The sequence below is a fragment of the Lepidochelys olivacea genome, assembly GCF_965140295.1.
Source record: "Lepidochelys olivacea isolate rLepOli2 genome assembly, chromosome: 3".
Taxonomy (NCBI): Eukaryota; Metazoa; Chordata; order Testudines; family Cheloniidae; genus Lepidochelys; species Lepidochelys olivacea.
In genome coordinates, this window is record NC_140413.1 from 117,034,191 (window position 1) to 117,057,738 (window position 23,548).

General features: G+C 40.9%; 1 protein-coding gene across 4 annotated transcripts in view; it reads right to left on the reverse strand.

Moving 5' to 3' along the window:
• RGS17 (regulator of G protein signaling 17) overlaps positions 1–23,548 on the reverse strand; it is a 74,035-nt gene that overhangs the window by 11,505 nt on the left and 38,982 nt on the right. For all 4 annotated transcript variants that reach the window (XM_084622302.1, XM_084622303.1, XM_084622301.1 and 1 more), the window contains exon 2: positions 15,591–15,734. In XM_084622302.1, coding sequence (XP_084478428.1) covers positions 15,591–15,709 — 119 coding nt within the window. In that variant the 5' untranslated portion in view covers positions 15,710–15,734. The remainder of the gene's footprint in view (positions 1–15,590; positions 15,735–23,548) is intronic.

Below are 23,548 nucleotides of genomic sequence, written 5' to 3' on the forward strand. Positions count from 1 at the left end.
TGAACTTCATAAGAATTGGTACCCAGTGCTAGTTTTTTGGGTATAGAGGGTTATGGGTATAGAGAGGTTTCTAAGCAAGATTTAGAAATTAAAGTTAGTTCATGCATGCACTTTGGGCTCTGCAGTATTAAATCCTCATGCTGGCTTTTATGGGACTGCTGAAGCCTGCAGCAGCTGAATGCCAACTCTCTGTATCGTGCACCACGTGGTTTTTTAGAACTCTGTATGGTGCAGCTACTCTGGTGCCAGCTTCAGAAAGCTCATGTTAGAGCAGTTCACATTCTCTTCTAATCTAGGTGATGCATGTAGAGATACTTCTCAGAACCTGCCCCTGTTTTCAGTTGCTTATAACTTTGTAAACTTTAACCATTCGAGCTGAAGTTTTCCATTCTGAGTGTCTGCCTCACACTGACTTTTCCTGGAAAGTTTCAGCAAAAACCAGTTTCTCCAAACAATTACAGGGGAAACTATATATTTGCCCATGTTAAAAAAAAATCCTACAATCGTTTCACTCAGAAGCTCTGGCACCTCGGTACGTTGAAACAGGAACTAGAAGTTTAGTGGGTTGTTGATGGTCGGAAATTCCTCTGGTGTCAGGGATGTGCCTTTTGCATTCTGAAAATATGCCCCCTTTTGGGCAAATTGTGAGCCTCTGAAAATTTAAGTTCAGACATGCTCAGTAAAGACTTGTTAAGAGTTCAGCAGCTTAATTTTCTGGAGGGCCTATCTGCACTGAGCATGAGCCAGCTCCTGACAGATCCCACTTGCTGACCAGACTGTGCATGCACCATCCTGGGCTGAGCGAGTCTCTTCCTGGAGTTGCTGCTCTGGAGACTGCAGAAAAATCTGCTAGATTTTAATAGTCTGAAAACTAAACTAGGAAACTTCACTCACTCACTAGGAGGACAGCTGAGCAAAGCATTTTTTAAAACAAAGTGTCATGTATTTCACTCCTGATCAGTTATTTTTGCTTAATTCTTCTCAGGAAGGTCTCTTTACAGGTTATATATTTAAGCTGTTCAGCTTCTTCCCTCTTAACATGAGGTTACCAGTCAGGATACTACCCTTTAATGTACATTCAAGGGCCAAACACTGATGTCCATGATCACTTGGGTCTGTGGCTTGTTGTAGTTTTGTACATATATGTTTTGTCTTCCACAATCACTAGTGTATTATTCAAAAAGGCTTGTTGACCACCTGCTAGAAGACAGCAATTCAGACAGTGAAATATGCATGAACATGCACATCACCATGAACAGGCAAGTCAGTCTTCAGCATGCAGTTAAGAGTCTCCATGATTTTTAGAAAAGTTTTATAAACTTTAAAGGTCACCTCCTACTAGGCAAAACCTAGCAGGTAGCTTGAGGCAGGTTTCATTGTATTAGCATGCAATTAGTTTTGGCTCATATTCCCTGAGCAAGCTCTCAAATATAATTTGACTTACTCTTCTCTTCCCATTGAGGATAGTGAGAGATTGTCAATTGGCTTCAAGGAGAGTAGGATCATGCCTTTTATTTCTACATGTCAAACTGAAGTATAGTCTCTATTGGATACCTCCTCACCCTAACAGAACCCACAAAAGCAAGAAGTTTTGTTGAATTGTCTTCCTAAACCTGGGGGTAGGGAGGGGTAATGTGGTCTTGCATGAGATTCTGCAAGTCTTTCAATAAACTAGTTACAATGGAATTAATAGAGGAGAGAGTTTTAGCCTCTATTGTGAATTTCCTTGATTTAGACAGTGTTTTAGTTTTAATATGAAGTCGTGTTGGTACCATATATTTGTTATTGCAGTATACAATCTATGTACTTCTATAGAATATGAGTTTAATAAGAGTGTAGGGAAGAATATATTGCTCTGTACATTCATATGCATTTTCCTACTTAGATAACAGAAATTTATATTATAAGAAAATCTGGTTTTCAGTGGAGCCTTTCATACTCTCAGCATCTCAAATCCATGAAGATGTCATTAGATGCTGGTGGTGCTGCTGCCATGGAGGCAGACACAGCAAACATTATGCACCAAGCTACAGTTAGCAGCCGTAGTATTAGACTGTATTTTACTAAGGAACTTTGATCAAAACTCTGAAATTCTATCTCTTCCCACCTCAGCTCTGAATGTGCTCTGGAATCTCTCTGCTGCCAAGATAGCTAAAGATGTGGAGAAGGGACCCCTTTCTCTGTAGTATGGCACCTCTACACTCAACTTGGTACCATGCTGTCAGGTATGAGCCTAGGTGCCGATGTGGTACAGCATCCTAATAGTTTGTTCTACTTAGAAATATGCACTTATTTTCAGGTTTTGACGTTGTTTTTCCATATGTGCCAGTATATTATTACTTCTTGGACTTCTGGCTAAGGGCAATACGTAGATAAATACTTCTCTGATGTACTGTATTTACTGAGGGACAACCAGTCCTAAATGTTCAATGACTGAGGGACAATCTCCACTCATTGCTATATTTGCTTTCTACAACCAACTCTCTGTAAAACTTTTCATGACTGATGTATCCTAATATTTGGATGCTGACACCTAAACTGTATAATTAAATTTATCAATCTACGTTTGGGTTATTGTTGATTATGTACTATATGTATTTTATGATTTTTAAAGCATACTTTGTACTTTTGAATAATTTAAGCCCTATACCCAGATGTACCAATGCAATTCCCTCAACCTGTGCATTATATAATTTTAACATTAGCTTTAATAAAAATTCAGATTGAGAGTTTAGTCTTTTTCAGGTAATTTACAGTCACTATGATCATGTTTATAGAGAAAGATTTGAGTTAAATGGTACAGTTTGGGAGCTATTTTAACAAAATTTAAATTAAGAAATACCTGTTTCTCCTGGGTAATGGTGGGAGATACATTTTGAGGTCATTGATGACAAGTGTGAACTTGAGGACATACAAAAGCACACAAGCATTTTAAAAGGTCTAGTGATACAACACTGTCCACAAGGGGGCTTTACTAAACCCTGCTTATTTCCTAGTTGTCTTTCTCCTCCCAGAATTTCATAGTGAACACTGATGGAAGGAAAAAATTTTCAACGGACCTCAATCATAAAGAAATCACACTGCTTTCATATGGTATTTACAGCAGAAGCTATTAAATCAATATTTTGGGAACTTTTAGTCTTCTCTCAGAAAAAGCATCCTATTTTAGTCTCAAATGTCGAGTGCACTTTAAGAAATCCACGACCGCAATCTGGTGTGCTAAATCCTCTTATCACTGATTTTTAATGGAATTATTCTGGTTCTATTTCACTACAGCAGGGCTGGCCTCTGGTTCATGCCGTAGGCAAATACTGGACTTGGGGTGCCCTTACCGTACTCTGATCCCCGTCCCACCAACTCACCAAATCAGTCCACTTGTCTCCCTGTCAGTTTAATTTCTTCCTTCAAAATATTGTTGCTCTTTATATTCTGTTGCATGCAGTGGGTATGTGTAGTTTCTAGACATGCCCCAGAGACCTTAGTACTGACTGCAGCTATTCTACAAGTGATTAGTATATTTGAAAGGCATAAAGGCACCTGTCGTCTAGGACCCAGAGAACTAGAAAGGATACTAATTTAAAGGGACACGAGGTGAACAGAAGCTTCACCATCAGAGTGGTTTGGAGTAGTCTTTTGGCAGGTGACTTTAGTGATTCCAATGCTATTCCAACAAGTGCACACTGGGTCTCAGGTCTCTGCTGCCTTACACTTTGTATAGCCACTTACATTTGCTTTGCACAGGGTGAGTGACTATCCAAGGTATAAGGCAGTGGAGAATTGGAGCCCATTAGCAAGTTGCCAAGCGCATGACGAGAGTTAGCTTTGCTAAGGCCACCAGCTTGTTACACTCTTGTTGCTTCTTTCACAATGGGGAGATATGACAGGAATGTTCCTGCTAAGCTCTCATAGTTTTATTCAAAAGCATTATTAAGTTTTTGGCTTAGGGAGTCTATGTTTTTTATAAAGATTCCTATTATGATATTGAAGAATATACTTCCTTAATAAATAGGATTAAACTGATTTTGCACAGCATTGCATTCTATTTTGTTATGATTTTGAAATAACAGATTAAATGGTTAAGACAGACTTTCAGTCTTCCACTTCCAGAGATACATATTGAAACCTCCCGTAGGTCACCTACAGAGAGGAGCATATAAAATAGCCACCACACAATTTAGTACAGATAGTCTCTAGCAAGAGAGAGAGGTTCAAGACCGGATAAAAGCAGAGGTGTTGCTATTTAGGACCGAGGTGCATTGGCAGAGTTGAGTATGAGTGTTTATACACCTGCCTATACTCTTTTCAAGGCAAATTAGGGATGTTACCCCTTCATTTTCATTCAACCGTTCATTTTTTATTTATTTTTAAACACACTGCTGGGTTGTGATCATCACAGAAGTCTGTATGGATATAGAGAGAAGTTTGCACTGTTTCACAATGGACTTTAATTGCTATTTTTCAAATTTTCCATAGAGCGAAGAGCCCAGTCTTTGAGCCAGCATGTGCTCCCAACACAGAGATGTCAAAGGGAGTTGAGGGCACCCAACGGAGGGGGGTAGTACCAGTACCTAGTTTATAATCACGAATGCTGCCATCTGGCCACGCGTTTGTATTTTTGAATCATATTAAGATGACTAGATAAGACTGTCATCTCCTTTTTTCTGCCTTGATGAGTGACTGGCCTACTTTTAACAGAAGATTCTTCATCTTCTGGGTTTTATCTACTAGGAGTTAGCCTACAAAGACTCATTTCCATGATCTATCCTCATTTTTTATTTAAAAGCCCTAGACATTTATTCCTGTTTCAACTGACATTTTAAACCGATTTGGAATAATACATAGTTACATGATAAACCTTTACCAGTTTGAAGCTATGCTGCTAACAAATTGACTGGAGCCAGTACCTTTTCCCTTTCAGTTAGGAACCAGTGTCTTATTTGGGTAAGAATTTCTCCTGATAAAACTTAAATATTTAATATCCTGTTATATGCCACTGTTGAATAAAATGGAAAACTTACAAAAATTCCCCTTGCTCCTTTAAGGTACCATACAGAGTGTCCTAGTTCCCATTTTATTTTCAACTTAGGCCTATGTTAAGCCTCTCCCCTTGCAGCAGTTTTGTGTTTTTTCCAGGGTCTAAAGTCAATGCATCTTTGTGTAGCTATATAAAAGTCAGATGTGAAAGGAGAAGACAAAGCTTCTTCACAATATGTTCTGGACTGACATGGGGCCAACACTCCTACCCCCTGAAATTCACACGAACTGCAATGTGAGCAGGACTCAGGTGCCCTAGCTCTCCAGTTTCTTTTCCAGCAACACAACTTTGCTCATCTGTCCTGGTGGCAGAAAGTCCACCCGTGACAGGACTATAACACTTCAAGCCTCCCACAGCCCGTACTCCCCAATCCTAGAGCTGAATGGCATTGCCCAGAAGGTAGGTGAGGTTGGATGTGAAGAGGGAGGGCTAGGATGCCAGCAAGATGTGCTGAATCAGCACATCTCCCTGAGGGTCTTCAAGCTACCCTCTTCTGATGGAGAGGGTACCTCCACTCCTTGCCTTCCTCTCAGGGTTGCATTTCTCCTCAAGGTCAGCTACCCCTACATGCATAAATGGTGCTGCAACAGGCTGGAATCAAGATCATTTTCTAAAATTAACTTGGTTTAGTCTTAGCTCTCCTTCTAAGAAACTACTGCCAGCAGCTTAGGTGTCGCTGAATAAGATTAAGGGTCATGTGACCCCACGTATTTACTCTTCAAATCAGGGGGTCTGATTTTTTTGCACCCCAATTTTCCCAGCAATGTCCAATTGTTGGTTTCAAATGGGGCCCATCAGATTTTCATTGTGGGGGATTTCAGCTCTCCCTCTTATTTTCTGGGACCTTGCTATCAGAATGATGGGGATTCTGAATTTAGCACTATTGTGTACATAAAGGTCTTTCCATTTTCTTTTGTGACACTTCAGTTTAAGTTATGGACTACCTGCTAATTTCATACATTTAGGTTTTTCCCCTCAGCCCATCCTTACTGGGTTACCACAGATGGACAAGTCACAGTAAATACAGACACAAACCTCAATGCATCTCAGAACTAATGTGAACTTTTGAGGTCAGAAAAATTAGGTTACAGTTTCAGAAACACACCCCTTCCCCCCACTACCCTAACAACTGGCCAATAACAGTGCAACAATTTCCTAGAGTACTGCATTATAGTGTCTGTTCTATATTCCTATATATTAGATTCCTATTCTTGATTCTCCAATTCATCTGAATCAAAACTCAAATTCACAAGTGGAATAGCTTTAAATGCCCCCCCACCCCCCAAAAAAAACCCAAATCAAATAATTCACTCTTGTTCTGAAGTTATGGTGGAATAGTTACTTAAGTAGTTAAGTAATGCACTTGGTACCCAAGTGAACACCCATCCCTACCTTGTGTAATCATTTACACAAGCACAGAGTGGATATGAAGTACTACTAGTCAGAATAGTACCATTTTACACCCACATTGCACTGGTGTAAGTGACAATAAGGTGCTGGGCAATGATCTGTCATTTTCTTGGGTGTTATCTTTGAAGTTCTTCAGCCCAGATCTCTCTCTTGCTTAAATCACACATGAGAAGTGTTTGTTAATCTCAGGCTACTAATTGCTGGAAGTTTGCCCTTCTCATTAAACCAGAACACATTCTGGCACAGTATATCAGGCAGGGCCCAGGTCCAAAGGTTTGCAAGGCAGATTGCGATGCCCTAGGAGAGTTGTGTAAACAGTGTGCACAGAGCCACCTGTTTCTAGCCCTGTTACAAGCACTAAATATTCATAAGGCTCCAGTAAAATCAGAAGGAAAAATCCTTGCCCCTGCCGAATGATGATTGAAGAGTGAGCATGTTTATTTTTAATGTTACACTCGAGGATTATACATGTTTTCCCCCCATCTGCTGTTTCCCTTTGTGGTACCCTGTACCCTGTTGTGGTACCAGCTTTCTTTCTTTCTTTCTTTCTTTCTTTCTTTCTTTCTTTCTTTCTTTCTTTCTTAGGACAAGTGTTTGGAATATTGCTGAAGTACCATTAATTTAACCAATTAAGGCACGAAAAGAGTACTCTAACAGTCAGAATGTCTTCTTTTTGGTTGTCCAAATGCTGAAAGTTCAGTTTTCCCATTTTAAGTAGTTTGAAGAACCTTGAGTGGGGCCAGTTTTCAGGTGTTTCAAGTAGTTAAATCTCTGCCTTGTCCCCCAAGTCTTGTGATGCAAAAAGAGAATGTTTGCTAGGCAGCTCTGTCTAGTGACCTAGAAACTTTGACAGGTTTCAGAGTAACAGCCGTGTTAGTCTGTATTCACAAAAAGAAAAGGAGTACTTGTGGCACCTTAGAGACTAACCAATTTATTTGAGCATAAGCTTTCGTGAGCTGCAGCTCACTTCATCGGATGCATACTGTGGAAACTGCAGAAGACATTATATACACAGAGACCATGAAACAATACCTCCTCCCACCCCACTCTCCTGCTGGTAATAGCTTATCTAAAGTGATCACTTTCCTTACAATGTGTATGATAATCAAGTTGGGCCATTTCCAGCACAAATCCAGGTTTTCTCACCCTCCCCACAAACTCACTCTCCTTTGAGTTAATGGATCCAAAGAGAAGATAATTTAGAAGACTGTCTGCACAAGAACATTTTCTGCATAGTGTGAGAATTAGGCCCAGATTGTGAGTTTTATTCAGATTTTACTGGTTTCATTGGGAATTTTGCTTGAGAAGGGAAGCTCAGGTGCACTCCCTTATAGTTACTCTGACACAGATCTAACAAGACTGGCCCATGGAGGTAAGAGGCATGAACTGAACCAGCTAAGCCCATTGTGACCTAGAATGAATTAATTCCCATGGAAGAGAGGTGATGTTTCCATCAAGGCATTAGACCTGATCAAAAAATGGAAAAAAAGAACTGTGAACTATTCTGAGTTTGTTTAGCAGGGTTTGAAATGGAACAATTTCTATTCAACATTTTTTTTTAAAAATCAACTTCTCCCCTTTCCCCTCCCACTCCCATAAAATGGAGTAATGTAATAAAATGGAGTAGTGTCCAAATTTCTTTTCCATTCTAAATCTCCAAAGTCAGAAATGTTGACATGAGTGGTGCCTTTCCAATTTCCAGAAGAGGAGGGTTCGGGAGATACCTTCAGAAGCTGTTTGAATGAAGGCTTTAAAAAACAGATAAGGCCTTTCAGCCTGGGAATTTGTATCAAGCTTCAGGACCAAGGACGGCTTTGTGGCTAGCTTACTCTTTCCTGGGGAAGCCATCTTAGAAGGTCTCCCAGCTCATGTTACCAGGTTCTCTTGCAGGAGCAGATCTTGGACCAAATCTTTTGGTTTTGGTGTTGAAGGAAGAGGGATTTGCAGACATCATACTTTGGCAGAGTATCTTTCAAAGGTGCAAGTTGTCATGCTAAATTCACGAGGAACACCTTTTAAAATCCTTTAGATGCACCTGCCAACTTGGGTAAAACCTCAGCAGAAACCAACTAAAAGTAGAAAGACAGCTAACTTCCGTATATGTGTTCAGATTTATAATGTTTTGAACTACGCAATTTACAAATATTTATACTAACATGACAGAAAGGAGTTGGCTCTGTGACTGCTCTGCTAGGTATTAAGTGGAAACAAGGGACTGTTAAAGAAAGTAGGTATGTAACGAGTATGTGTATTTATTGGCATATAAGGATCCAATACCCTAACTGCCAACTATAGCTAAAAATGATTAGTTAGTATAAGAGCTAGGCATGCAGTTCCCACAGCGTGGAGACAACACCAAAAAACTTAATCTCCTGACAGGGTAAGTTAATCATCCTCAGTCTTTACTTGTTGTAAGTTTTGCATCTCTAGGGCCAGTCGAACAAATGAAGTGGTTTATGTTGGCTAAGCCTTTCATTTCTGGTTCTCCAGGTTTCTTGCTGTGCTACCACCATTCCATAGAGCATTAAGACATTCTAGCTACTGTACATTTGACAACACAGCAAGTTTGCCCACAAAGAATCTTTAACTATCCAAGAAGACAGACTATCCTTGCTGGGGATTCTATACTAAGAAGAATCAAATGAACATTCTGCAAGAGACAGGCATGCACTAGGATGATGTATTGTTTTCCTGGAGCCAAGACATGAGATATCACTCTAAGATTGGATGAGCTTTTGAAGTTGATGGGAAAGGATCCATTTGTGATGGTTCTTATCAGCACTAATGACAGTACATCTCGGATGACTTCAGGCAACAGATGACTTCAGGGAAGGGTGCTGAAGAAAAATCATATTCAAACAATCTTCAGGGAGATCCTTCCTGTCCTGTGAGTGAATGAAGACAGAAGGCAGAAGATTCTGGAAGTGAACCACTGGCTAGGTAAGTGGTGTAGGGTGGAGAGTTTTGGTTTTGTGGAACATTGGTTTCCCCTCCTGCTGAGGTGGAGGCCATCCAAACTATACAGTCCCGTCTCCCCATAGAAGGTGGACCAATCTCCTTGGGGACAGGCTGGCTAGATAGTCAGGAGGGTGTTAAATTAACAATAAAAGGGGACGGTAAAAGGCAGAAAGGTATGAGCGCTCAATTAGCACAAAAATGAGATTTGAGAACAAAATTAATCAAGGAACCAAAGGATATGAAGAGAATAAATTTTTTAATTATGTTCACACCAGTATTAAGAGCCTGGATAGCAAACGAGAGGAATTGCTCATTTATGAACATAAGTTTGATCTAGGTAGTTTCACCAAAACCTAGAGGGATGAGTCACATGACTGGAATGTTATAGCCATCCATTTTAACCGCTTTAGGAAGGATCAAGTGGGTAAAAGGATCAAGAGGAGGAACGACACTATGTCAAAAGTGGCATCATCTGTTTCCAAGTCATTGCTAACTCAGAAGAAAATGTTCTTGAATGCTTATGGATCAATATCCTAACAGATAAAGCACAAGATAGGGTAGTAATTGGTGTCTGTTACAGACCATCAAATCACGCTAGGGAACAGGATGACCGCCTGCTTGCGCACCTAACTATCAAGCATAGGGGAAAAAAGCTGAGTGATTGGGGAGGTGGGATTTCAATTTGAGTGACATATGGGGATCTCATGCTGCCAGTATTAAAACATCCTTGGAATTTCTGAGTGTTATAGATGACTATTTCCTAACTCAAAAAGCTTTGTAGCCAACATCTGTGATTTCTATATTGGACCTTGTCTTGACAGAGAAAGAGAAATTGATTACAGAACCAAACATTAATGGTAGTTTAGGTACAAATGATCATAATTTGATCACATTTCTAATGTGCAAAAAGAATAAAGTCCAAACTAATTATATACATTTGGGACTTTAAAATGGCCAATTTCACAAAGCTGAAATTAATTATGAGAGAAATCAACTTAGAGGAAGAATTTAAACCAGAAAAAGTGTGTGTGATAATTGTGAATTATTCAAGAACACTTTACTAGATGCCCCAAAAGCTATAATTCCACAATCAAGGAAGAAGGTCATACTGGTTAAAAACACCTAACTGGTTTAGAGGAGAAGCAAATGCAGTGATCAACCTACCAACCAAACAACTCAATTACATATATATGTATATAACAAATGGATGAAAGGGGAAGTTGGTAGTAATGAATGTAAATCAGAAGCCAGGAATTGTAGAAAATTCATATGGGAATCAAAGAGATACAAGGAGAATTTGATGGTCAGCAGAATTAATGACAATAAGAAGGAGTTTTTTAAGTATATTGTGAACAGAAAGAATCCTAACAATTGTATTGGTCCATTATTAGATGGAAATGGTAGAATTATCAATAATAACACCAAAAAGGCAGAACTGTTCAATAAATATTTATGTTGCGTATTTGGGGGAAAAACAGAAGATGTAGTCATATCATAGGATAAGATTCTTTCCATTCCAATAGTAACTCTGGAGGACATTAAACAGCAGCTACTAATGTTAGACATTTTAAAATAATCGCACCTAGGTAACTTGCATCCAAGAATTTTAAAAAGCGTTGGCTGAGGATCTCATTGGACCACTAATGTTGATTTTCACTAAGTCTTGGAACACTGGGGAAATTCCAAAAGACAGGAAAAAAAATGAATGTTGCACCTATATTGTGAAGGGTAAATGGGATACTTGGTAATTATAGGCTTGTCAGTCTGACATCGATCCGGGGCAAGATAATGGAGTGGCTGATATGGGACTTGATTAATAGAGTAAAGGAGGGTAATAGAGCTGGTGCCAATCAACATTGTTTTATATGAAGTGGGTCTTGTCAAACTAACTTGGTATTTTTTTAATGATATTACAAGTTCAGTTGATAAAAGTAACCGTGGTGATGTAATATACTTAGACTTCTGCAAGGCGTTTGACTGGGTACTGTGCAACATTTTTATTAAAAAATTACAACAAACACCAAATTAACGTGGTGCATGTTAAATAGTTTAAAAATTGGCTAGCTGATAGCTCTCAAAATGCAATTGTAAATGGGAAATCATCATCGAGTGGGTTTACTTCTAGTGGGATCCCCCAGGGATCAGTTCTTGGCCCTGCACTATTTAAAATTTTTATCAGTGACCTGGAAGAAAACATAAAATCACCACTGCTAAAGGTTGCAGATGACACAAAAATTGAGAGTGGTAAATATTTCAGAGGACAGGTCACTGATACAGAGTGATCTGGATTGCCTGGTAAGCTCTATGTAAGCAAACTACACATTTGAATATGGCTAACTGTAAATGCATCCATCTAGAGTGAAAGAACATAGACCGTACTTACATGACGGAGGTGAAAGAGTGACTGAAAGAGACTTGGGGGTCACGTTGGACAAATCAGCGGTACATGAGCTCCCAGTGAGACACTGTGGCCAAAAGGGCTAATGCAATCCTTGGATGCATAAACAGGGGAACTCCAAGTAGAAGTGGAGAGCTTATCTTACCTCTGTTGGGCACTGGTGCTACTGCTGGTGGAATACTGTGTCCATTGCTGGTGTCCACAATTGAAGGATGTTGGTAGGTTAGAGGAGGTTCTGAGAAGAGCCCTGGGAATGCAGGGGGCTTAAATGATTAGAAAAGATACCTTCCAGTGGTAGATTCAAGGAGGTAAGGGGTGACTTGGTTACAGTCTGCAAGTATCTACATGGGGTATAGATGTTTAATGATAGGCTTTTTAATCTAGCAGAGACAGGTATAATACGATCCAATGGCTGGAAGCTGAAGCTAGACAAATTCAGAATGGAAATAAAGCACACATTTTTAACAGTGAGAATAATTAACCACTGGAACTATTTACCAAGGGTTGTGCTGGATTCTCCATCACTGGCAATTTTCAAATCAACATTGGATTTTTTTTTTAAGAGATGCTCAAGTTCAAGAGGAATTATTTTGGGGAAGGTCTATGGCCTGTATTACACAGGAAGCGAAACTAGATGATCACAGTGGTCCATTCCAGCCTTGCACTCTAGGAATGTGTTTTTACTTGGAGTGAAATGGTTAACAGAAAGGGACAGTTTCTCTCCCACCTCTCCCTGTAACAGCCAGCATTGACAACCCACACCAATGACGCTGGAACACTTTTTATAGTGGGGGTGCAGAGAGTCAGCTAACTGTAAAGCAATGGTCCCCAAACTTTTTACCTCATGCCCCCCTTTACCCTGTCTGTGCCCCAGGCCCCCAGAGCTGGGGCCAGGAGTGGGGCCATGGCTCCAGGAGGGGAGGATGCAGATAGGGGCAAGGGGGCTGAGGCTGGGGCCACAGCTGGGGGCAGCATGGGGCCAGTGGCCAGAAGTGGAGCCCCGGGCAGGGGGCCAGCAGCTGGGCGTGGAGCCCCGGGCGGGGCCAGGAGCAGAGACCTGGGGGTGCTTCAGCACTCCCCGCACCTCTAATTCCTGCCCCTATGACCAGCACCCTTTAAATTGCTAATGCTTATTACCACTAGACTTCCAGTGCTATTGGAAATAGCTTCCAAAATTAACAGGTGCCATTTATTTAAAAAATACATAGTTTAAAAAATATAACCCACAACATAACTAATCATTCTCAGAAGGTACACGGAATAGCTTTCTGAATAAAGACCTAATGCTGCTAACAAGTTCTCTATTAGGAAAGATATTATTTCCACAAACAAAGGTGTGGGTATTTGACTAAGTTGCTATGTAAACAGAGTCTTAATCCTCATTTGACTTTAACACTGGGTGGAATGAAAGAAAACTGAAATATCACATGACTCGCTAGGATATTTTTAGAACTGTAATGACTTGTCCAGAGCTGTCAGCTAATGAACTAGCACCTTGAACAGATACAGCCTTGTTATTGACAAAAGTGAAAGCATTCATTATAAGCTGCGCAAGCCATGCTCTGAGGTGGGCAAGTATTGTACTTATTTTTTAACAGCAAGGAGATTGAGGCACAGAGAGGGTAAGCGATCTGAATTGTCTAACGTCACACATGTTGCTGGCAGAGCTGGAAATAGCCAACAGCATCAGTACTGGCAGGTTCTATTAGAGCATTGTCACCAGTAATGAACCCAACAACGTCTCCATAAAGCCATCTGGTGAGATTCATAATACTCCAGATATAAGAACTGATGGAACTGGGGAGAGTCTGGGTAGGTTTAAGGCCAGCATAGTCTGTTATGATAATCTAATATGACTTCCTGCATAATATGGCTCCAGAGAATTTCTTGCCTGCAACCATAATCAGCAAGTCAGGTTTCTCATGTAGTCTTTTTATATATATAAAAGCTATTAGAGACAGTGAGTGAGAGAAAGAAAGTAGCATGCTGGCTCCTTGTAGCCATAAACAAGCTCACAAGACAAATTCCACACCAAAACAAATATTTCATTTTGACTCAAGTTCTAAAAGGGCCAAAATTGCCTTTCAGAAATGACTCCCCCTCAACCCCTCCCACACCTTCTTTGGGCTTCAATCACAGATTCAGAAGTTAGAGATGGGAGACCCATTAGGTCATCATTCTGCCCGTGCAGGATTTATTTTCACCATTGTATTGTTCAGGTTAGTTTTAAGAATCACAAGCAATGGCATTTCCACTACATCCCTCAAGCTAGCCTGTTAGACTTTACTTTTAAGATGGAAACTAGGCTTACCCAGTTCTTCATGCACAATCAAGTCCACATTCAGAAAAAACGTCAGGATATGATCAGCAATAAACACTTCTACAAAAGCAGTTGAGAGTACACCCAACATTGTAATGCAATGATGGATCATATCTCGATTGACTATGCACAAGCTGTTCAAATGTATGGGAACTGCATACTACCCTGAAGGCTCTCCAAGGGAAACAAAGCTCTAAGGATGTGTGAGGAGAACTGATTATTCAAATATCTATCCCAGTGCAGCCTATAAAGATCCATAAGCAAAGTTGATACTTATGGCCCCGCATACCCTTTACACAGGCCAGAGGAGAGCAGAGGCAGCTCAGTGCTTGTCTTCACATTTAAGAGCCTTCAAGCCTCTCTGTGTTGTATGGAGTGAACATATAGCAAGAAGCAGGATAGCTTCCTAATAGCATGTCCTCACTCACTCTTTCTTGTTCCCATGGATCCTCTGGTTCTGTGAGAGCTGGAAGTTTGTGCTGTTCTGTTCCTGCTCCTGTGGCAAAGAGGAGGACGTGGCAGGGAAGAGGTTCAGAAGAGGCTGTGCCATTGTGATATTTGGTACCCTCTGATGTGCATTTTTAGATGCAGGAAAAGGAGCAAATGGCTGACTTAAGTGTAAAATCGGAGAGATGTACACAGAATGGCCAATCCAAAAACACTCAGATGATTATATCTTTGCATAGGCCCTGAACAATTCTGAGAGTAGCTTTATGCTACATTAGGACTAGCCATGTGCGTAAAGTTAAGCATGTATATAAATTGGAGCCTTCTATATTACGGCAACAGACACCTTAGACATACAGCGCAGCGAAATGATTAACTGAAGTTATTTCATAGACTTAAGCTTCAAACTCCGCAATCCAAGTGTTCCTTTAAGAATAGCTGAGTAGCAATGACTTTCCCTGCTAAAATAGTGCTTTTTGCTAGTTGAAAGATCACAGTGGAAATCCATTTTTTTAATGTTCTCAGACTAGAGAATTTAGTTAACAATTTATTAATTGAACAACTAAATTGCTGCAGCTCTATATAGTTCTCATTTCTGCCCATTTACCGCCCAATGAATGCAAAGACAAAGTGTTCTGAAACATTTCTTATAGTTTAGAGGGAACAATTTAAATACTAAAAAATACAAACTGAAACAAGAGTGTCTTAAATGTAAAATTAAGACATTTTCAAGATCATCTGCCCACCTGAGTTTTACACCCGCTACTTCCTCATTTTATGATAGTAACTTTGGAGAGGGGGCAAAATCAAAGTCGTATTTTCAATGCCCACTCCCTCATCTGCAACACAAGCGGCCCAGAAAGAGCAGAGAACTATTTAATAAAATTCTTGTGTCGAAAAATGAAGTCTGACTTTCAGCAGAGCGACTCTCGGAGAATTCCATACATTCCCAGCAACTGGCAGTTTTCACTCTCTTTGTTTACCTGTGTTGGATATGATACCAAGTACACTACGGGACATACCATGAGCAGCTGCAACAACAGCACCAACAAAAGCAACATGTGTTGTTGGGCCTTTGGTTTCCAGGTGCTTGAGACACGGCAGATGTTCCTTCATTTTGTGACTGCTGCCTTTTTCTCATTTCAGCTACTTCGGTACCCAAGCGGCTACAAGAACACAGACAGAAGAGATTTATAGAATTACTACAGACAAACATGAAGTACAATCACATTTTCTACATTAATTGTATCAAGTCTCTCAAAAACTTTTGGCAATGAAGACAAATACCGGTCATCTGTGCTGCCTAAGTAGTAATTTTACAATACAAACATTTTGCTAAAACACTATATTCCAGGGACATGCTTATGCTGCAGTACTTTAGGGTTGCGTCTGTTCTTGTCACTTTGAGTAGAATAAGAGGCTGCTTGTTAGCCTTGCAATCACTAGCACACACCTCACCAATTGTATAGCACTTTGTTAGCCCTTAAAATATCAACAATGATATGACTATTCAACTGGTTTTTTTTGTTTTTTCCATCTCTCTAAAATTATTGCAAGATGGTAATTCACTTAAACCATGAGCCTGGCTTTGATCTTTGTTATTCCAGTGTGAGCTAGAATTAAACTGCCCTGAAGTCTGAACTGGAACATTACAACTAATGCGCTGCGTCAGTCAGGGCCAATACCTATTATTTACCATTAATTAGTCCAGATTAGCATTACCGTGGGTTTGGCTACTGGAGTTATCTGTGCATCCAAGGAAAAGTAAACATTTCAAAATCTTTCCCAGTGTTAGGCTTTTTGGCTAGGCAAGTTTTTCCTTCCCTCATCACCAGTACTTCCCAGATTTTCTTAAACCAAGCTATTTTTTCCTTCCAGTGGTTTGTACTTATTCCAGACGGAATTAATATTCCATGTATTAGCTGAACTTTTCAAACGAGGAGAATAAGAGTAATGGGATTTTAGATTTTATTAAGGGATTTTTTTCCACTGGTGCACACAATATGACTCAGTTTGCATACACCAAAACAGCAGCAGTGAAAGTTAAATCTTAAATGGCTTCTTTCTAAAATCACTGAAGTATTTTCAGCACTACATTTCGTAACAGTAGCTAAGGGAGTCTGTGGTTATACAGCCACACATTCCCACCTGTCATGTGACAGGGGTATTAATTACATCGGGTCAGGTTGAGAGACTGGGACTTGGAACCATTTCAGTTTTTTGCCAGAATCAATGTGCTTACAGACTCCTGTACCTTTCTTAAGTGAGTTACTCACAAGCTCCATCCCCTCTCCCAATCCCCTCCCCCAGCGCACAATTGTTTACACCAGCAGTTTTAAACCAGAGGTCTGGGGCTCCCTGAGGGGGCTACAAGCAGATGTCAGGGGTCCGTCAAGCAGGACTGGCAGTAGACTCACTGGGACCCAGGGCAGAAAGCCGAAGCCCTGCCGTGCAGGGCTTAAGTCCAGGACTCTAAGTCCACCAACTGCAGCTGAAGCCGAAGCCTGAGCAGTTTAGCTTAGCTTCACGGGGGCCCCCATGGCATGGGGTCACAGGCAATTGCCCTGCTTCCTACCCCCTAACTCCGGCCCTGGCTTTTATACACAGAAAAACAGTTATTGAGGCACAGGTGGGCTGTGGAGTTTTTATCGCATGTTTGGGGGGCTCAGAAAGAAAAAGGTTGAGAACCCCTGGCCTACACTATTATTTAATACAAGTGATTTGGACTAATACAAGGCTTGTGTTTTGCAGGGGGTCGAGAGCATGGTAGATTGACCACACTTGTGTCTTTATAGTTCCAATATAATGTGCAGGGATCTTGGTGGCACAGAGGGTTAGGGCACTATTTGCCCTCTGCAACCCCATCAAGTTAATTTTTGGTCACAGTTGATACAAGTTTGGAGCCTCAACCTCATTTTACAGTATGTTTATCTGAAAATACAAAACATTGCTTTAATTTGACGTGATTGGCTGTCTGCTCTATCGACGTTCAAGACTAGAATAGCAGAGGGTGTTGCTTCCACTGACTGAGGTGCATTTGCAGAGCTTACACAGCACCTGGCTCAAGTCAATGCTATCAGTCCTACACTTCTGTGAGCATGACATTCCCTCAGTTCCTATAAGGGAAAGTCTACAAGCAGTCAGCAAATCCCAAGGGTGGTGGTGCAAGCCAGACATTCATTTACTGAGCACAGTGGTGCGGGGGTGAACAGGAGTCAAGCTTTTCGTCTTTGCTTGCTTTGGCTGTTAACTACTGTATTTGCAAATATTAGACCTGATCCTATTGTCTTCTCTGACAAAACTCCCATTGATTCATTAAGTGTTTAGGCTGTAGGAGAGGGATTATCAAACTCATTCTTTGGATATATTCAGTGATTGAGCTATGGAATGTAAACAGTGACTTAGTCATATGATGGGGATGCCTTTTGTCTGATCCAGGTTATGAAAATGAAGTTTAGAATTCTAAACTCAGATCAATCTAGTGATATGATGGTTTGACTGGAACCAAATGTAAGGGAATGACAATGGAGATCCAAAATTATGCGACCTGATTTTGAACAGAGATTCTGTGATAGTGATGCAAGCTGGAATTACAAATTTTGAGTTTGCATTTTAGCTTTTGAAAGGTCTCACTCTTCCTGAGATCCCAGAGTGAAATTAGCTCTGTGCTGGGCATGAACACTGTGGATAAGGGGCAAAAGTCCATCTCCCCAATAGAAGCAGCATCTCTTCCGAGCACTACAAAGGAGATTAGATAGACTCTCCTATCCCAGGCAGCACACCGTGGGCCCAATTCCCTTCTCACTGTTTTACATCTGGATATTTCCATTTGCTTCAATTTTATGACTTCCAATTTGTGAGATCAGAATCTGGCTCCATTTTACACAAGAGGTTCAGTTCACTTTCTAGGGGTTATCTAGGTACTCTGGCCCTCATCACCATAGCATCTGAGCATCTCATAATAATCAATGGATTTTATCCTCACAGTGCCCCTGTTAGAACTATCCCCATTTTACAGATGCAAAAGTGTGGTACAGGGTAGATTAAGTAACTGAGCAACATGTACATAATTTTTTAAAGCAGCAAAGCAAGAGAAATGTATGTATCCTTTGTGTGCAGTGAGACCCATATTAGTTTAAGATGAAATGAACAAACCCTGTAAAACTTAGTGCCGTCAACTCCATACAACTGACAATGAGCCTGACTCCAAGTCTCCTACTGACATATTTAGGACATAATTACCAAAAACTTCACTGTAATTAGCACAGAAATCCTCTAGCACTCAGAGCAATATCTTGGGAAAATCCCTCCCTCAAAACGAAGGGAATATATTAAATAACATTTGCTTCATTACACACCTTACAACTGAGAAAGCATAATGAATATTGACTGAGGAGTTCAAACCCCAAATGGTTCATGCTAGAGGATGAAGAGAAGATCCTTCACAACCCCTTTCACATTCCTGTCCCCCACCATCTCACATGGGGTTTTCACTTAAGTTCTTAAATCTCTTTCCCAGAAATCCCCAAGATACAGCATTCTTCACTCTCCTGCCTTTTGGACATTGCACCAGACCCAGGCCACATCAACTCAGTTGCTCTCTTGGTTCCTCTCCTCCGATGCATCAAGATCAAGCTTCTTGTCCGTGCTTCAAAGCCACACAGAACCGCCCCTCCTCATATCTGAGCTGTTTTTTTTATATTGTCTCGTCCCCCATCAATTGTTTTGATACCCCATTTACCTGCATCTCCTATAAGTGTCCCTGCACTTTCTTCCACACTTCCCCTTACATTGGAAAGTCCTTCCTGATTTGCAAACTTCCCCCCCTTCCCCAACCCTCACACCTCATTTAAGTCTGTCCCACATCACCCTACGGCTGCAACATCTACAAGAAGTTAACCAAGACATCCATTTAGTCAAATAAAATCCATCCTCTTTATTCCATCATGCAGTGAAATAGTCCTTGTTTGAGGCAGTGTTTGAGGGAGGTTTAGGTTGGACAGAGGAAAAACTTCCTAACTGTCAGGGTGGTTAAGCACTGGAAAAAATTGCCTAGGGATGCTGTAGAATCTCCATCATTGAAGGTTTTTAAGAACAGGTTAGACAAACACCTGTCAGGAATGGTCTAGATAATACTTAGTCCTGCCATGAGTGTAGGGGACTGGACTAGATGACCTCTCGAGGTCCCTTCCAGTCCTATGATTCTATAATTTTAGTGATGTTGCCCCAACCTTCCCTACCCCATTGTGTCTTGTTTCTCTCTCATTATTGTCTAATTTACCAGAGCTCCTAAGGGCATAGATCACGGATGGAACCCCTGCTCCAGCCCCTTTACGCCTCATAAAAGGTCTAGAGAAGTATAAAGGGGCCCTGAGAGCCCTGGAGCCAGCTTGGGAAGGATTTCCCCTAACTCAGGTACTGCAGAAGACAGCTGTACAGCTGTCTCCCAAGGACCACCTTACAACTCTGGAACATGAGGCATGTAGGGGGCAGCAGGGTCATTCTGGAGCAGGGCACCAGCAAACTACACGGCAGAGATTCTGGGCTGTGCAGTGGGCCCCTTGGGCAGTCCCAGGGAGTTTGCCATATCTTAGATATTTCTGGTGGTCATGGGGTATCTACACTATATTGGGGGCCTCTTCAGCCCCTGGAGCAGCCCAGGATTAGGAGGGCACAAAGATATTTTAAAGTCACCTATCCCCATTCTGCCCTAGGCTGAGAATTCTGTGCTGCAGCTCTCAGAAGTGCAGCAGACACTCTCCTCTCCAATGTCTATTTTGGAGAGGCCCTTATGACATGTGGAGGAGCTGACAACCAAGTCACTTTTCTGTGGAATAGGCAGTGAATGATCCTTCTTTTGTGGTAAATTATGAGCAAAACATTGCAGCTTTCAGGATAGGATTGCCACAGAGTCAGTCTAAGTAACATGCCTTTCTCAAGATGCTGAGGGGGAAAAAAGGAATGAGACAGGTAGCAAATTAGGGATGTTCAAAGGATGTTGAGGGTGCTCAGATCTTTGCAGAGTCACATCCTTAGCCCTGAAAAATATTTTCTTTGAATGATCTGACACACCAGCTCTTCTCCACTGCTCTGCTTCCTTTAACTTTACCAATAAAGGACCAAATCTTCAGCTGATTAAGTTAACATAGCTCCACTGACTTCAGAGCAATGCCAGTTAGTACCAGCCAAGGATGTGGTTCTATACATTTCTTATAGCCACACTTCAGATTATTATTTTGGCCTATTTCATATTCTTTAGATACCACTCTTGCTAATCTGTGTGTATTTCATAACATTAGGGATGTTGTAGTTCTCCCCAAACCCAAGCATTAAGATGCATATAAAGATAAAAAGTGTGCATAGTTACGACACCCAGCCAACATTAACGCCCTACCCTATAGTGACGGCATGCAATACCCATACAATGAATGAGGCATTTTAGGGTTTGTGGTCTCAAAATAAAGTCAAGTCTTAAAGAAAAAACATTTAGATTTTCCACATGTCCACCTCCCTCTTCATGACATCACCACAGGGCAGAATTATTTTATAATGCTTCATTTGGAGATAATTACAAAATTCCAATAGTATTTTGTTACTGATATGTATTCATCTTTAACTCTATTACAACGGTTTGCCTGGGATATTTTTAAAGTGACATACAAATGATGACTAACTACTCAAAAAACCCAACAGAAAACGCCAGCATGCAATATTTCTATTTATTTGCTATCTAGCATCAGTCTTAAAATAGTGTTTTATTTAACGGTGGACCCACTGGTGTATCAGAGCAGTGCAAACCTGCCAGAGTGCACCAGCCTGTTAAGCTGATTTACAGCAGCTTGCGCTGCTCTTGTGATGCAAAGCAGAACAGATCTGGCCCTTCCTTTACAATGTAGTCATGTTTTTAGGGGGCTGTGTTAGTGAGACCAGTGCTAAGTGAAGGCAGGCAGGAAGAATACAGTCCTAGTGTCTGTCCCTGCACTCCTGCCTCCTTTCCACTAGCAGTGCTGCCTCAATGCACAGTGGAGCCAAGGCCGCATGCCATGGGGAACCTTTCAAGCACTGATGCCCAAGCTAGCATGCAGCTACAGAATTTTTAAAGAGCAGTGACAGTTGGCTCAAGTAATCTACCATCGAGAACTCTAGACTTGTGTCCAGTCTCCCTCACACCAACTCATTACAACCAATAGACTTTGCAAGTTAGTTGTAGAGGAAGCGTTGTTGGTTGAATTACCTTCTATGTCACAATGGCCCCACTTGAGTTATCTCGGCCTAGAAGTTAGAAGCAATTAACTTAGCTTAACTGCCACTTAGTTTCTTAAAATATCAATTATGCATAAGATTTAAATGCATTGCAGTTACATAGAAAGTGTTTGCATTATGCCCTAGTTAAGATCATTTGGGAAGAAGAGACTGACAGATGCCAAGTTTCTTAAAGGACCTCTTTAAATTGCAACTCAAACTGATTAACACATTTACTTGTAAGTTCTCCAGAAATTCATTCTGCACTCCATAAGTTCTGTACATTTGAGGATCCACTATTTTGTACTAACCCCCTCATTCACAAACCAAGAGGTTGAATCCCTGCTTTAAGTGCAAAATTAACTGCTTGAGCTACGGAGTTACAAGCTGCAACTACATAATATACAGTGTTAATGTAACGTACCTGTCAGCGTGTTAACATAGAACAGGAGAGGTCAGTCCAGAAGATGTGTATGTGATAGCTCTTGAGCTAGAGAGACAGGCTTTCTAGCTAAGTCCTGGAGACTAATGCTTTATACTTTGAAGGCCTCTCAGTGTTTGCAAAGATGACAGCCATCATATTATGAAGCCATGATTTTCTTTAGTTTTCAGCGGGGTCATGTAAATACCTCATCCTGCCTCAAATACTTGTACTCCCCCAAATTACCTCTTCTCCATTATGAATGACAGGTCTAAACCTCCTCTGGGTCCATCCCTTTTACAGTTCTATGTTGTAAAATACTTGCTTGTCTCCGAGAGCAGACTACTGCTCCGCCGACTAACTTTTCTTCTGAAGGTGGAGCTCTCAAGTAGCTTCATAATAAGTCTTATTGCCTCCCCATAACGATAAGTTTTGACTGCAGCTGCTCTTGCTGCACCTAACCCTAGCCCAAATGAAATCCAAGACATGTGAGTTTTCCGCACATAGAACATCTTTCTAATGTCAGACACTTCTATTCTGGATATGTTTGGCCCTTCATCCTGGCTTTTTTAAAACTGGTTGGAACATGGTCATACAACAATCTGAGGTCACACAGAAACTCCCTGGCAGTAATTCATTTCAGCGTTAGATATTCTCAAAAGCAGAGTATTTTTGCTTTCACGCATCACATTGCATCAGTTTTCACTGGCAGTCATACCGTTTGTAGAGCCGGCTCCTACATCGGTCTAGAATGCCTGATCTTTGGCCCCTATTTTAAATTGATCCTAGCTGCTCTGGTACACAAGCCCTGCAAACTCTTGCATTTAAAAGTCTACTCTTCATAGATTTTTGCCTGTTTCCTCTGTTATAGGAGCAAGCATTTCTCAATTTGTGAATCACTGAATATAATAAGTGGAATTGTAGGGAGAGGAAGAATTGCTCTCAGAGAGTTATAATTTGGTCACATCCTAAGCAAGTCAATCTTTTGAAAAAACAAAAACAAAACTGTTTTCCCTAAATGCTAGCCACATGAAGTAGGCATATGCAGCCTCTTTTCAGAACTGGACCCTTTGTGTCCAGGAGCGAAGACAAAGCCTCCTAGGATATTAAGAAATTATATAGAAGCTGTTCAAATACTTAATATTTTATTGGACTATCTGGGAATGCTAACTCAGCCCTACCAAAACCAGCTTGTGTAATTTGTTTGGACACTGTAGAGACCTTGCTCTGTGTACAACAATCCCTTTTTATGAATCTGCCAGACAGAGTTCATGGTTGAGAGGGTTGACTGAGATGTCTTGTTATCATTTTATGGTG